Source organism: Nannobrachium achirus, assembly GCF_963921795.1.
Source record: "Nannobrachium achirus genome assembly, chromosome: 7".
Classification (NCBI taxonomy): Eukaryota; Metazoa; Chordata; class Actinopteri; order Myctophiformes; family Myctophidae; genus Nannobrachium; species Nannobrachium achirus.
This window is the reverse complement of record NC_137816.1, coordinates 56,268,158-56,285,657: the sequence shown is the minus strand read 5'-3', so window position 1 is coordinate 56,285,657 and position 17,500 is coordinate 56,268,158. Positions and strand designations below refer to the sequence as shown.

At 43.8% G+C, this 17,500-nt stretch overlaps 1 protein-coding gene across 2 annotated transcripts in view; it reads left to right on the top strand.

The window, feature by feature from the left end:
* Window positions 1–17,500, top strand: part of kctd15b (potassium channel tetramerization domain containing 15b) — a gene marked incomplete at both ends in the record, with an annotated part of 50,464 nt that overhangs the window by 16,029 nt on the left and 16,935 nt on the right. For both annotated transcript variants that reach the window (XM_080730604.1, XM_080730603.1), the window contains 2 exons: window positions 1–143; window positions 14,776–15,081. The exon at window positions 1–143 is cut by the window's left edge and continues 2 nt beyond it. In XM_080730604.1, the coding sequence (XP_080586730.1) occupies window positions 1–143; window positions 14,776–15,081 (449 nt within the window). The remainder of the gene's footprint in view (window positions 144–14,775; window positions 15,082–17,500) is intronic.

The window sequence follows — 17,500 nt, the reverse complement described above, 5'->3', positions numbered from 1 at the left end:
TCAGTCGCCTGTTCAACGGCACAGAGCCCATCGTCTTGGACAGCTTGAAGCAGCACTACTTCATAGACCGGGACGGGGAGATATTCCGCTACATCCTCAGCTTCCTCAGGACCAGTAAACTGCTCCTTCCAGATGACTTCAGGGTAGGTTCACCACACCAGAGCATGTACTTTATAGTGTGTGTGTTTTTATCAGCTCGCAGCTCGAGTTTGAAAAAAAAAAAACGAAACAAAAAAAAAGTATTTGGAGAGTTTGTGTAGCATGTGTAGCATGGTCTTCTATTGTTTTATTACCTTGGACACTTTCCACTAAATGTTCAGCGGACATGAGAATAACTGTTCATGGTGCTTTGGTTTTCAACGCTGTGCTCAATTTATACGGTACATGGCGTTCTATACTGTCGCGCACCTGAAGATAGCCGAATAGCCCACGACACGTCAGGCTGTGACACGTTGTGAGCTTGTAGATCTGCTATTTTCTGCACTCAATCACTGTAAGTATACATTACTGCTTAGTAATGGTTGACTCTTTGAATTTAAAAACCATGCTGGTGTGTATTGGCTGGCTGATGACGTAGCTACTATAGCCACCCTAACCCTACTGTGTTGGAACAACATCCGATCAGCAACGTCGCCTACGTAACAGGCTACCAAATAGCAGACTATGAAATTTGCACGGTGATACCAAATCTCTTCCGTTTACATGCGAGGAGCAGTTTCTATGTCCACTTGTTATTAACGCCCAGGTGCTCCAGGTTGATGTAAGGGGTCTACGTGACGCTATAGCCACTCATATGCACCACTTCCAAGTCCAACCCTCCAGTATTTACTGTAGCAGTCCCCCAAGGGTCTGTTCTTGGCCCCCTTATAAGCAAGTCACGTTGTGACATGTTGTGAGTTTGTTGTCTACTATTTTGTCCCCATTTGCGGAATAGGGATAGGCTCATCCCATTGGCCAAAGTGTCTCTGGCTGGCTTTGATTGGACATCCTTTTCTGAGGTGTAACTTTCAGCCAATCATTGACCTCCGTGACACTTTGGGTTTGCACTTCAAGATATCTATTACAGTCCTGGCCACGGTGAAGCCGAAGGGAACAGTTGAGAATAATGTCAATAGATTGACAATGACTATGAATCAAATGCTTGAATTAATATGGAGCAAATGTAATGCGAGATCTAAAAAAAGAAAGCAATTTAGGTCAAAATGATCTAGATTTATGTTAAATAAGTGGCCGGGGTTGTAAATGGATGTTGGACAAAATGGCACGCAGTGTAGTAGTGACACCGTTATGGATCCTTAAGACTTATCCTACATTTGCCATCTCTTGTAAGGATGCCAAAAGCATCAGCTAAATGCCTAAAATGTCAAATGTAATTGCTTTACAGAAGATTAGGATTGAGAATATTTATTGGTAGTTACATTGCCCTCTAAAGTGGGCCATATACCTGTACTTTCAAGACAAATGATGCATCTAGCAGACTGTTACGCCTTGGCCTAGGGGAATCTAAGGCACAACAAGAAGTGGACAGCTTCCTTCCCAGTCCCAAAATACAGGGTGGGCCCCTGTACAAATACTACTCAAACAAAAACCCTATGCTTACCTGTACCAAACAGAAATGCATAGTTCTTACCTAGCTTAACTTAAGAAACACATAATCAAATGGATACAAAACAAACGTAAGGCCACCCACCCCTACCATACCAAAGGCTGTAAACTAACCCATGTTGAAACTAGCAACTCTAAAACACACTAGCAAAGCTAAAACCACTGGTAGACCCAGGGGGCTGTTGTTGTTTAGAAGCTGGCTAGGAGGAAGACATCTGATCCTCTAGAAACACGCCGCTTTATATAGTGAAGCCCAGAAAGACAATCACCTGCAAGAACCACCCAGCAGCAGACTCGTCCCCAACACCATTGCCAGTTTACTCAATAAGAACCCCCACGACGACGACGACGTACGTAGCATTGTTGCTCCACGCCCACTCCACTGTCAGCCAGAGCTACAGTAGCTCCCGGGAACAAACATTATAGAGCTACAATACTTAGCCTGGCGCCATTCTGTTATAAAACGCTATAAAACAGCCCACTCAACCACAAGATTCCACACATACACACAGATCACACCTAGCTGAAGAGTAGCGAAGGCACAACACAACTTTGTCGCCAAGGGAATTAATTCGTTTTCGCAAAAATATTCCCAATGAAAGGATCGTCGTTGTCGGGTGGCAACCTTGTATGTCCAAAACTGCTTGTTTTTTATTTATCATTTTAAAAATGATTTAAACTAGTGAAAACAGCCGATCTACAAACACACAACACCTCGCGATGCGAGGTGTTGTGTGCTTTTAGATCTGCTATTTTCACTAGTCTTGTGCGACAGTCTTGTATGGTGAAGCAGGGTGTACTTTACAAAAGAATTTACATTTTGAAACTTGGAGATACAAGGTTTCTGTCCGACAGTGACGGGATGTTTCCTTCCAGGAATTTGAGCATAAGGGCACCGCACTACCTATGAGATTGGATTCAATGGAGAGCTTTGCTGCTATTTGTGGATTTCTGATTTTTTCTTTTTAATAAAAAATAAAAAATATTACACAAGCATTCTCATTGAAATGCATTGGCAGAATCTACCCTCATAGGTAGAATAAAAGTGTGGTCTGACTGTGCCCTAATACAGTGGTTCTCAACCTGTGGGTCGGGACCCCCAGAGGGGTCCCCAAATTATTTTGGAGGGTCGCCAGATGTTTAGCTTAATGTTAACATTCTTTTCTCACTCAGTAAGCAGACCAACATACAGTATAAGTGTATAGAGGGTTTGTGCACATTTCTAAAGTGACAATTTAAGGACTTTTTAATACCTCTAAAATGACAAATTAAACATTGGCCAAATATTAGAGGAATAAATTGTGAAAATAGCCGATCTTGCGAGGCGTTGTGAGCATGTAGATCTGCTATTTTCACAATAGAACCATGTTATACAAAGTGTAATGCCTCAACTCTTAGTGTCGTCAGGGTGGGGTGGTCCCCAGTTCAAATATGATTATTTCGGGGGTCGTGGCCTGAAAAGGTTGAGAACCACTGCCCTAATAGGCCTTTTTTGGTTGTCCTTTGGTTGTCCCTGTGTGACTGATCCTGTGCAGATTCAAAAACGACATGGTCGCGAGTCTCGCGACAATGACTCACAGCGACTTAACCAACTGTGGTTGACGAATCTGACGAATCAGATACTAGTGTGATGGATAAGACCCAATTAGGAAGCGAAGATGTTATCGTTTTCAAGTGTCCATTCCCGCAGAAGTACCGTATTTTTAATGCAAAAAAGTACTATTGAAGATAGGTGCAAACGTAGCAACGGTTATGCATTTTAAAATGAAAACTAGAGTGGATATAGCCTTTGGATTCCCAAAACACTGTAGGCCCACTTGTACACTGTACTGCACACTTGTTGTTGCAGGGTTCAGAATGGTGAACTTCAACACAAAACAATACATTTCTTTTCCCTCCTTTCAACTTACTTAATTGATTTGTTTTAAGAAGCCTGGAGACAGCAAGTATTAATTTCACAAGAGTGTTCCTCACATTAGAACATTTGTAAAATAATATCTCATTTCATTTAGAAAAATACAATACAGTTCAGTGCAAAATCAACTCATGGGCATCCCGGTTCTGAACCTTTTTATTTAGAACATTATTTTAGCATTCTAGTCATAATAGTCAAACATTCAATGAAAATGATCGATTTCTGGCGAACACATGTGGTATGAGGGAGAAACAGGAGGGGTCCAAGTATAGACAATTTACACTTACAATTTAGGCATTTAGCATACACGCTTAATCCAGAGCGATTTACAATAAGTAAGGACAGCACATGGAAATACATCAATACATCAACATTAACACATTCCCTGCCAAGGGTTAAGCCACACCCCCATCTAAGAAATGTCAGGATTATTTAAAAAAAAAAAAATAAGAATAACACAAAATAAAAAAATATTTTTTAAAAAAATAAGCTCTCAGAAGATGTCCATTGTTCCCTTGCAGTTGGCAGAAAAATATAATCAACCCCAAGAAAAATCTATTTTTTGATTAACACACACAAACATAAACAGCATGTTGATGGCAGCCATTTTGGCAGCCATTTTGAAGAAGGTGTGCAGAAAGCTGATTACATGAAAAAAAAAATTATCAGCATCAAATCCAACCATAGGCTGCCCAGAGAGCAGGGAACACATTGCTGTCTCATATATTAGTGAACAGTGCCTCCAGTGGCCAAAAATGGTAACACGTATATATACGTGTTTGGCAGGCAACAGCTGGGCACACAAACACGTATATACAGTTTTTGGCAGGGAAGTTGTTAATGTAGAATATAGAATACTGAAGTATAGAGGGTATGCGCGTGACATATGCGGGAACGCCTACTGAGAGGCCAAAAGCTACTTTCTGGCCTTGACAGCCCATACATCCAAACAGAAAAGTCCTATCTGATTGCATTAAACAACGTTAAACTCACTTTAGTGGTTTAATGGTTAATCAGTGTACTGGAGTTCACAGTGTTCTCCCATCTCAGGTTGCTGTCCGTGTGACCCTGCTGACTTGCAAGTGCAACCTACTTTTTTGTGTCACAAAACTAAGTGCACACTTCTCACAGGTTGAGACAGTACTGCTGTACAGGGTTTGCTGACCTTAAACACGTGCCAGGAAACACGCACGCACGCACGCACGCACGCACGCACGCACGCACGCACGCACGCACGGCACGCACGCACGCACGCACACACACACACACACACACACACACACACACACACACACACACACACACACATACAGGCAGGCAGAATACCTCCAACAAATCGCCCAAATTAACCTAACCTTCCCCAGCACTAGCACTCGCACACATCCATTAGCCGTTACTGCAATCACGGCGGGCAGCGTATTTTGGGAACGTGAAATATGAAATCATTTTCCGATACCAAACAGACTGGAGGTAGAGGAGAAGAAGGGGAAGGAGAGGAGGAGAGGAGGAGAGGAGGAGAGAGAGAGGTGGAAAAAGCGCGGCTAACTGGAGCATGGCCCTGCGATGTGTGCCAATGCCCTGAGCTGTTGTTTTTCCCACTGAAGCCTATTTCTATAGCCCACGTAGACCGGGAACGCTTCTGCATCGCGTTAGATTTGAACTGCTTAAGCCATTATATTATGCTTTGGCTATTGAAAAATAGCAGATATACAAGCTCACAGCCTGGCACCGAGTGCCGTGCCATGAGCTATTTTTGAAAAATCGCGAAATCTGCGCAAATCTTTGAGTATGTATTATTTTAAAGCGAACATTTTTAAGTCATATCTTTGCTGCTGGGGGGTCCCTGGAACAAAATACTTTGAGATGGGGCTCCGCGGCCGAATACTCATCATTTTGGGTGGTCCTTTGAGCACAACAGATGTTAGAAACATAGTTTTTTTCAGAAAATTGTTGGGGTTTTAGAAGACATTTTTTTTTTTAAATTGTTCTCCGGTATTAATGGGATAGAGGTGAACACAGGTGAAATAGCCTGTGTACCCCCTTGCTCTGCCTGGCTCTCTGATGGCTGCTGACTCCCACACACACACACACACACACACACACGCACGCACTCACACACACACACACACACACACACACACACACACACACACACACACACACACACACACACACACACACACACACACACACACACACACAGAAACCGACACACAGAAACCGACACAACCCGGGCCCCCTCTCTGGCACCGCAGGTCTTGGCTGGGACTGAGATCCACCGCCAGAGCTCTGGCTGCCGAAGACACAGGAGAAAGAGAAAAAAAAAACCTAAACAACTGGGGTGGGTTTTTGTGGTAATTAGTCTTGTGCCGGAAAGGTGATGCAGCTCATTAATTAAGTTAAACAACACGCACGCTCGCGCAATCGTACGCTAGCATGCAAGGTGATGTTTACCGTGTATCTTTGAACTGTATACGCATTGTACACACATGCGCGCGCACATACACACACACTCGCACACCCCCACACTAATTCATAGCCATCGTTTGATGGATGCTTTTGTCCGAAGCACCTTACTACAGTGCCGCAGTCTCCCAATGAGGCCGTCCATTTTTAGCATGGGCGCTCCCAACGGGCGGAAACAAACCCCCTACCATGGCACTGCCACGCTCAGGCCTACCCTACCATGCACAGGACAACACACACACACACACACACACACACACACACACACACACACACACACACACACGTACATGCATGGGCGCGCACACACACAAACACACACGCATGCAGACACACAGGTACACGCATGACCACACGCACGCGCACGCTTACTTTACCACTTTACTTCGACACACACACGCACACACACACACACACACACACACGCACGCACACACGCGCGTGCGCGCACACACACTCACTCACACACACACACACACACACACACACACACACACACACACACACACACACACACACACACACACACAGGTCTATCTAGGTCATTAAGAGCGGTGCTAGCTCATATTAGCCCACTGTGGCAGAGCACACACACCTGGCTCTGTGTTTTCACTGCGTGAATGGAAGAGTCTCCAGCACTATAAGGCCTAGGCTAGCACACCATCACCCTGTTATGATGTGCTATAAGGCCTAGGCTAGCACACCATCACCCTGTTATGATGTGCTATAAGGCCTAGGCTAGCACACCATCACCCTGTTATGATGTGCTATAAGGCCTAGGCTAGCACACCATCACCATGTTATGATGTGCTATAAGGCCTAGGCTAGCACATCATCACCATGTTATGATGTGCTATAAGTCCTAGGCTAGCACACCATCACCATGTTATGATGTGCTATAAGGCCTAGGCTAGCACACCATCACCATGTTATGATGTGCTATAAGGCCTAGGCTAGCACATCATCACCATGTTATGATGTGCTATAAGGCCTAGGCTAGCACACCATCACCATGTTATGATGTGCTATAAGGCCTAGGCTAGCACACCATCACCATGTTATGATGTGCTATAAGGCCTAGGCTAGCACATCATCACCATGTTATGATGTGCTATAAGTCCTAGGCTAGCACATCATCACTGTGTTATGATGTGCTGTAAGGCCTAGGCTAGCACACCATCACCCTGTTATGGCTCTCCATCCTTGGCAACACTGAAGATTGTAGTCAAGTTGCCACTTAAACCCTAGAGTCTTGAACCCTAGCATCCCTATGCTGAGGAGATTTTTTGCTGAAAATAGCAGATCTACAAGATGTTTGGTGTGCAGGGGGGAAAAAGCAGACAAGGTACAGAGACAAAAGGTCAAGTATTGAGGGTTGGTTCATCTGCAACACAACGTTATACAATTAGTGGTGGGGGTCCCTGCTTCATCTCTCTCTCTCAGCTAAGGGGACCTCTGCCCTAGACTCTAGGGTTTAAGGGCCTAAGCCTAGACGGATATACGTTGTTGGCGGGCTTCACAAAGGGGTCTACTTGAATTTAGACTTTTGTCTGTTTAGAATATATGTAATGCCAGGAATGAAAACTAAGCTCAAATAGAGTACCAAAGTCCTGACGAAACTCCCGCTATACCCCATGGTCGAGGAAGTATTCTTTTTTTCAATTGAAAATACCCATATATGGGGAAACTTGGATCACGTCATATAAGTGTTCCAAAAGAATTAGGTATGTGACTCTGTCATTTATGATATTGTCTTACATTTGTTTGTCTGTGTGTCTTTTGTTTTGTCAGACTTCGGTTCTATATAGAAAACATGAAGTCAAAACAAAATAAAAAACGAATGAAAAATTCATAACTTTAGTAACCTTGCCTCCAACCGCTGCAGACGTACTACCCAGATTGGTCAAAATAGTGTTTTAGTCATTATAACAAGTTCCAGATTGCAGCTTTAAAATGACTTACCTTTCAAGTGTCATATCTAAACATTTTACACTTTTAACTGCTGCGATTTGACAGTGTGTTCTACCGTAAATGTGCATGTCTTTTCCTGTGGGAAACGTTTGGTTGATTATTCTGTTTAAGCGTAACTAGGCGAGGCTGATCGCACTCCAGCCATGCAGGAGCCAGAGGGCGAACTCTGAAGGGCTTGTGCAGAGGAGTCTGGGCCAGAGCCAGAGACCTCAAACAGCAGTACAACACGCAACGTCAAAATCATCTGCGATTGCTTTAACCCATTAAAGGAGTAGTTCTCAACTTTTTCAGGCCGCGACCCCCAAGTAATCATATTTTAACGGGGTACCTCTCGAGCACTAAGAGTTGAGGCATTACATTTTGTGTAACACGGTTCTATTGTGAAAATTGCAGATCTACATGCTCATAACGCCTCGCAACGCGCGGCATTATGAGCATGCAGATCTGCAATTTTCACAATTTCACAATATCTGTCTCTAATATTTGACAACTTGGCCAATGTTTAATATGTCATTTAATGGGTTAACGCTGAGAGAGGGTACAAAATGGAAACAAATTTAACAAAAATTACACTCTCAGACAAATGCACCAATTAACACTGAGGATTTTATTGTGCTTTTCTTTTCTTTTTTTCTTTACTTTCAGGGTAAACGACAACCTGAATGGGTTTTGATTATATTTGTTGTGGGAGACGTCACCCGTCCCTCCCCAGACCCACCACTCCCTTCGTGTGAAGTCTTGACAGTCCAATCAGGCACCGCGGCCCAACACAATGCGTCAGACCTCGTTGTTTCAACACATTACACCCCACCCCGACACAACACACACACACAGGGGCGTCACACCAAATTCTGGGCCCTGGGTACAAGGATTCACTGCGGGCCCCCCATGAATGTTAACTATTGAAAAACAGCAGATATACAAGCTCACACTGCAAGCTTGTAGATCTGCTATTTTTGAAAAATCGTGAAAATGTGTGCCAAGAAACCTGTTTCCATGTCAGTGATGCTCAAACTTTTTCATGTGAAGGACCCCCCATCTCAAAATATTTAGTTCCAGGGACCCCCCAGAATCAACATTTTTGTTACAAATGTTCACTAAAAAAATACATATATTCAAAGATTTGTGCACATTTTCACGACTTTTCAAAAATAGCAGATCTACAAGCTCGCAGCGCGGCACTCGGTGCCGCGCTGTGAGCTTGTATATCTGCTATTTTTCAATAGCTAAAGTTACTAGGGCCCCTCCACCTTGGGCCCTAGTAACTCAGTCCCACTTTCCTGCCCCTTGTGACGCCCCTGGCCTGCACACACACACACACACACACACACAAGCCAAACCTCCCCCCCCCCTCCCAACATCCACACACACTTCATATTAAGCCCGCGTTGATCTGCATACCTTTCAATTTGCGTAAAGTCGGGGGGAAAAAGCAGGAGGAAAGAAAGAAAGAAAGAAAAAATGCAAATAGTGGCGAGGCAGAATTGAGCATGTCCTTATCTGAACACAATCAGGCTTCCCGTCGCCCCAGGGCCGGCCGCGGCGCTGGCGCTGCTGGCAGCGCACGCCACCGTGCGTGCTGCTGCTGTGTGTTTTACTAAAAAACCCAACGTGAAAGTCTGGAGCACAATAGGAAAAAAAATCTAATAAAAAAGGAGAGCATTTTTCTTTTTAGCATGCATCAGTGGGAACAGAAAATATTCAGCCGTTTTAATGCCGCTTCCGACCTTCCGTCTCAAGTGTGTAAGCAATGTGCAGTCAGAAGTATGAGGGGATGTATACTATACGGCAGTGGTGGGAAGAGTATTACTGTAAAGTGTTTTACTTAAGTAAAAGTATCAATACGGCAATGTAGAAATACTCTGTTACGAGTAGGAGTCCGGAATTCAAAATGTACTTGAGTAAACGTATGAAAGTGTTGGCATCAAAATGTACCAAAAGTAAAAGTACAACATGTTTGAAAATGGCAGATCTACAAGCTCACAACGTGTCGTGATGCAACACGTTGTGAGCTTGTAGATCTGCTATCTTCAAATAGCCGAGGTATAAGATAGGGCTAAAGTGGTTTATGTATGTTTTATAATATTATAATTTATATCTGTAAAGTAACTAGTAACTAAAGTTTTCAAATAAATGTAGTGGAGTAAAAGTACAATATTTGGATCTGAGATGTAGTGGAGTAGAAGTAAAAGTATTGGAAAGTACAGTACAAATACCTCAAAGTTGTAATTAAGTACAGTAATTTAAGTAAATCTACATAGTTACTTTCCACCACTATACTGAACGGTTTGTGAGATGTTTTGGTATTACGCAATTTCTCATGGTTTAAGGGGTTCGGGGGCCTTTACGGTGATTTAAATCAACCACTTCTATTTACTCAAATGCTTTATTTTCTCACGTTTGCGCCACGCAATAATGGTTCTATTTGTCATCATGCGTGTTGCGTGGGAATGTATTGTGTGGGTTGTTGAATGAACAACCAGAAAACCACTGAATTGAACCACATACCGGTACACCCTACGTTTGTTTTGTAACTCCAAGTTCTTTGATGATATTTTATACTTCAGACACATATGCTCCTATAACAACTAGGGGCAGTGAGCAGCCATTGGATTCGACGGCGCTCAGAGAGCAATTAGGGGTTAAGAGAGTCTTGCTCTTGTAGTAGTAGTAGTAGTAGTAGTAGTAATAGTGGTAGAAGTGTTGTTTTCCGCACAGCTCCGAATGACTAAGGTGCCTTGCGGACAGAGCCCTGTTAAAAACATGTCCATCCATGGCTTCAGACCTGTGAAGGATGAGGAGCTACACTTTGATACAGAGAGCTGCCCCGAGGCCAGCGTCTCAGCATGCGTTTTGTCAGCTACAGTGAGAAAGGGCCAGGAGAGAGGGAACGAGAGGGGAGAGAGAGAGACACACACACACGCACACACACACACACACACACACACACACACACACACACACACACACACACACACACACACACACACACACACACACACACACACGTACACACGTACACACATACACCGCTTTCATATTCTACCATCTTGGTGACTGTAAGTTCAAGATGCGTTGCATCAGCCCCTCAGTTCAGTTCAGACAGTGTTGGTTTTGGTGTCAGTGTTGGTGTTGGTGTCATTATTGGAACTCACTCATGAGGGGTGTTGTTTAATGAAGGGTTAAACAGTCGGGGGAGGTGTGGGGGGGGCTTGTTCTTCACAACAGAGGCATCAGGGTCAATTCATTTGTCGGCCGCTGCCACAACTCCCTGTCTCTGTACCCAGCAGGGCTCCAGAGAAAAGGGTCTCTTTTTGTTTTAGATCTGCATGGGTCCCCGACAGTCCACACAACACACAAATATCACTCCAAAAACTGTTTTTATTTTTGTTTGTCTCGGTCTCGCTAAGCACATTCTTCTTTTTTTTTACCTAAGTACACAGTAAGTATCACCAGTAAGACGCCTAAGGGCGAAAAGCGACTTCGCCCTATCTGTCTTGGCCATCTGTCTTGGCCATATATGGATTCTGTTAGTGTGGTTTTCCTAACAGGGCATCATCTGGGATACAATTCCTTGTATGCCCATATATGGAGATCCATAACAGAATCCCTTTTATGCCCATACTTGGAGATCCCTGCTCTGAATATCTGACATCACTGTGATGTCACCTGTTTATGCCCATATATGGAGATCCCTGCTCTGAGTATCTGACATCACTATGATGTCACCTTTGAGGTCACAGTGATGTGTCAGGGGAACCACAGTGTCTGTCAGGTGTTACCCGTCCGTCCGGACCGACGGATACGGTCAAGCCGGCTCTGATAGTAAACTGCGACCTACGCGCTTATGCTGGAGCAGATAAATTCACCATGTAGATGCCGGTTTCCCCCCTCTGTCCAATCGGGTTAGTCGAAGGCGGATACAGGGAGGGTCTTGGAAGTAAGTGACAGGTGCGTCACAAGCTTTGGGACAGAATGCACTCTCGTTTTTAGGCAGCCGTGCACAAAAAGAGTTTATCAGCTGGCAGCTGGTGTGACCGTGACCTTACAAGTAAAAGTGCAGAATTCAAAATTTCCTTAAAGTACTAAAAGTAAAAGTACTCTTTATGCATAATGTCCCATTTCAAGCTTTGTAAATGTATAAAAAATCTTTTGAAAATAGCAGATCCACAAGCTTGTAGTTCGGTTATTTTCAAATGGATGAAATGTATACAGGGCTGAAGTGGTTAGTGCATGTCTTGTAATAATAATCAAAATCGTCAAAGCAACTAGTAACTAAAGTTATCAAATAAATGTAGTGGAGTAAAAGTACAATATGTGGATCTGACATGTAGTGGAGTAGAAGTAAAAGTATTGGGAATTAGAACTACTCTAGTGGTATTTATCAATTGATTTCACTAAGCATCACGCAAAGCTTGGCCAATGTGACCCCTGGGCGTACAACAAACTTTGAGCGCTTTGTGCCAAGATGTAGGCCACGCTTCAGAGTCCATATGTTGGAGCTTAGCTCCTTGCTGGAGCACCGCTTGAAAATACCTCACAATTGTACTTATGTACAGTACTCGGGTAAATGTACTTAGTTACTTTACACCACTGCATTCATCAGTATAACACAGTAGCCATGGGTAAGAAAAGAAAGCCTAAGGGTGCCCTCACACCAAAATACCTAGAGTGGAATCCGCCAATTCATTTCAATGAGAATGGAGTGTTTTTTTGCAGAAATCCTCTACTGGCAAAAAAACGCTCCATTCTCATTGAAATGCATTGGCGGATTCCACTCTAGGTATTTTGGTGTGTGGGCACCCTAAGACAGGGGTTCCCAAACTTTTTTTTGGCTCAGGGCACCCCTATAAATGTTTTTTTCCTCTGAGGCACCCTATATTATATTCATAATTTTCACTCCCTGCACCTTATATTTATGCCATATTTTAATATTACCTTTAGTATAGCAGTATGATATAACTATTTATTTTATATATTTTTGTGTAATTAATTACTTCATGATGATGACAACATCTGAAAGAATTTCACCTCCATAAACATAAGGGCATTTTGGCCATAATTCTCCCCGAGATTATGTTGTGGGGAAAACGTTGAGATAATAGCCATTTTGGTTAGAACTGAAAATGACTTTGTACTTCAAGTTTACCCACTTTGAAAACCCCTGGCCTAAGATGACCCATTGTTGTTTTTATCTGTTACATATGCTATCAAAATCTTGATCAGACAGCGGGTGGCATTAGCCTGATGGGCATCATGGTATAGCAACACATCAGTGTCACGCTAAAGGTGCCCTCTGCCTTCAGTGCGGGAAGTGCATTAGGGGAAATCAAGTTAGCAGACTGATAACCGTATTTCACCCCCTACCATTACATACGATAAAACAAACTGTAGCCGAGAGCCAAGGAACACAAATGTCATTTAAGAACAAACTACAAATGCTAGCGAGAGAGCTATAGAACCATGAGCGAAGAGATGAATTAAGCCGTCGTTCTTCACCACCGCGAAACACTAATCAGAACACAGCTCCATTAATTACTAATTGCTTCACAAGATGGATTTACAACACTTTTAGTGACATTTTCCTCCAATTAAATCATGTTGTAATAGGAGCTTAACATCGGGCCACAAGTCACATTACCATAAAAATCCCCTCCACGTATAAAGGAATACATTAAAATTCCTCCTTGGCTCATGAATTGCCCTCGTGTTCGACTGTTCGCTGACATGCGCTCACACCATATCATTCTCCCATCACCTCCTCCCTATCCGCCTCCTCCAATAGCGAAACCTCCTTCTGACTCTTCCTCCTCTGTATTTTCTACGGTGGTGCTGAATGATGGTGCCATCTGGTCTTGTGGGAAATTAGAGGGAAGAGTGCAGGGGCAAATGGCCCCCAGCAAAGCCCCAAGCCCGAGGGGAGGGGAGGGGGGAGCAGGCAATCTGCTGCAGACTCTGTCTGCACACAGGAATGCTCTCTCCATCCCACTTCACTGGAGCCCCGCTGACGGCCTTGCTGGAGTCAGCTTTGCTGAAACATGCTAAAGGCTAGCCCTGCTCAGCCAAGAGCTATTGTGGAAGAGAGAGAGAGAGAGAGAGAGAGAGAGAGAGAGAGAGAGAGAGAGAGAGAACACTGCAACAGCAGTTGTTTGGCACCGCTTGGCTTATTGAGACAGACGTCCCGGGGATGATGATGAGACCACACAAACATGTGTGAGAGATACCGTGCCTTCTCAGTTCCACAAGATACTCTACGTAACTTAGAGGACAAACATGAAACATGGTCAATGTATGAATAGAAAGGGATTCTACCGGCGCAACTCAGTCGTCTAGTACGGCTAGTCCGGTGGGTCACAGGAATGGGGACAACAATAGTTGTAAGAGACTGACACTTGAGCAGCTGGAACAGTTATTCAGGTGCTAGCATAACAAAGAATGTCTGATGTTTCAATGTTTCGGTCTTCCTCAGTCATGACTCTGAGGAAGATCGAAAGTTCAAAAAATAGGGGCGGGAGACCAGGGAGACCAAAAAAATGGAAAAGAAAGTATAGAACAAAGTTAAATTCATGGTGTAGCCCCTTCAATAGTAGCCTACATAATTAAAATGTATATTATACCAAATTCTGTCGCTAATAATAATCTTAGGATGGCAATGCTGGACATATCTTTAGCTACCACACTCTCGATGAGTAAATTCCGATGACTCCCATGGTGCTTTCACACTCAGTGATCCCATCTCTCTCTCTCTCTCTCTCTCTCTCTCTCTCTCTCTCTCTCTCTCTCTCTCTCTCTCTCTCTCCTTACCGTACCGTTCTCAGGACTTCCGCCTGCTGTACGAGGAGGCACGCTACTACCAGCTGACGCCCATGATCAAGGAGCTGGAGCGCTGGAAGCAGGACGGCGAGCAGCGGCGGCTGTGCACGCCCTGCGACTGCCTGGTGGTGCGCGTCACGCCCGACCTAGGCGAGAGGATCGCCCTGAGCGGAGAGAAGGTCCTCATCGAGGAGATCTTCCCGGAGACCGGAGACGTCATGTGCAACTCGGTCAACGCCGGCTGGAACCAGGACCCCACGCACGTCATCCGCTTCCCCCTCAACGGCTACTGCAGGCTCAACTCCGTCCAGGTACGCTAAAGGAATACCAGAAGAGTCGCCGGAAAGAAACTTGATTGATTGATTGATTGATTGATTGATTGATTGATTGATTGATTGATTGATTGAGGTATTTATTAGAGGTTTTGGATAGGAAAAGGTACAGTTTCATGACAGTACAGTTCACTGATACAATGTCAACTAAAAGGAAACTCGGGTAAGGCAAGGCTTATTTGTTATTTTCCATTGAGATACTTAATATCCTTACCAAAACTATGCCTAATGGTTAAACCAAACCTTATTCCTAACCTTAACCTCAGTAAAACGTGGGATTGATGCTGATGTAAATGGGATTTACATCAGCTATATTTTTATACTTGATGAGGATCAAAAGTGAATTGTCATAGTACATTCTGGCACAACGGACAAGAATTGCACGGCGTCTTTGTCACGGGGATATCTGTGACAGCTTGCTACCTCACCACAGCAGGGGATGTGTGTGTAACGCCTGGTCTATACCTAGCTGTGTGACACCAAGCGTGTTAATATAAATCACCCTTAAGATTTACCATTAAAGAGAAAAACCTATGCCACCCCCTCATGATAGCTCCATTTTCCTGGCTCGGCAGCAGTGTTCACTTTTCTCTCTGCCTTCACTGTCATGTCTAAAGAAACAAGTGCCAACATGGGCAACCCAAAGAGAATTAAGGAAGACTTCAGCCATTTTCAACTTCATGTAATTGGTCTTCACTGGTGCCATTTTTGTCAACTCACTCCGTGTCTCAGAGGAAGAGGGCTGTGGACAGTTCAGAATCCCACAGACGAGTAGATGTTTTTGTTTTACCATTTTATCATGAGCATTAGTGAGGTCCAATTATATGAAGATAGGTTGCAAATCAGATGATTAATTAGTTATAAAACAAGCATAGCCTATCTACATTTGTCAGTGCGTCACCTTGGCTGCCTGCTTCTCTCACCCCATGCCACGTGTTGTTCATGTGTTAATTACAAGGGCACTCTGGTGGCGGCGGCGGTGCTTACACACAGTAAGCCTTTGTTTTGTCAGAGAAGATGTGATGATCCGGTCTGGTGTCATTTTGTTGGCATTCCTCCAGGACGTCCTCTGTATACCTTCTGTCGCGCAGCATGAATAAGTGCTAATTTGCTTTAAACGATTAAGACCGGGAGCGCATTATTACGCATTATTACTTTAATTATCTTATGCTTTAACTATTGAAAAATAGCAGATATACAAGCTCACAGCGCGGCACTCGTCTTTGAATATCTTTGTCCCGATTCTATGAATCTATGGTCTTCTAAATCCTCCTAAGGTTTTTGAAAAACTCATGTTTCTATGTCAGTGGTTCTCAAACTTTTTCATGTCAACCCCCATCCCAAAATATTATGTATCAGGGACCCCCCAGAAGCAAATATTTTAGGGGACACGGTGGCACGGTCATTAGTGCTGTCACCTCCCCCCTGTCAGGTGAAAAGAAGCAACTTGGACTCCTCATGCATAGAAGGAAGCATGAGATCAGTCCATTGTTGGCAGAGGGTGTGTAGGGTTACGAAATCGTGGGGATTTTTTTTTTTTACATAATGTACATCTTTCATTGTGTGTGGTGTGTGGAATCACATGTGGTTCTGGCATTTGGTGTAGCATTAGGAGAGGCATTTTTTTTTTTCTTCAAAAATATTATTATTATTTTTTTTGTCAAACGATGATGTCACCGGTAGGAAGGATTTGACAGCTCTCCTATGAGACCCAGACTGAATAGAAAAAAATTGTGCTATTTTATCATGAACATTAGTGAGGACCTATTATATGAAGACAGGTTGAAAAGTGGTGAACTACTCCTTTAAGTACATTACTTAAGTAAATGTACTTAGTTAATTTACACCACTGCACCTGGGAACTTCCCAATCCAACCATTGTCTCATCTTGGCCACTGTGCACCTTCACTGTTCTAACTATAGGGGTCATCATGCACTATAGCTTCCACAAGGAAGGGCCTTTGAACGGGAGGGTGTACCGTTAAGCATTATAATTGCGACCGAAGGTCGCAGTTTACCATGAGAAATGTCACAGCGTGTCCGCGTGTAGACGTGTGTGTACAATTATTTACAGTCTATGGGTTGGTTCCCTTGACACATCACTGTGACATTACAGGTGATATCACAGTTGACATCACCTATGTACTGTAAAAGTCCATATATGGGTATTCCCCAGAATCCCTTTTATGAGGCCGATTCATGCAAAACACATTTTTGGACACTACTCCAACAGATTTTGCCCTAAAATCACGCAAAGCGGTACACAGTATCTCTAAAGTCATATCAACATCGTTCTGTCCCATTTCCCATATTCCCTCCTGATTGGCTACCATTGCTTTCTGAAGTTTGTGTATGCGACCTGACGGTCGCTTATCTCCCGATTAGGGAGTCTGAAGCC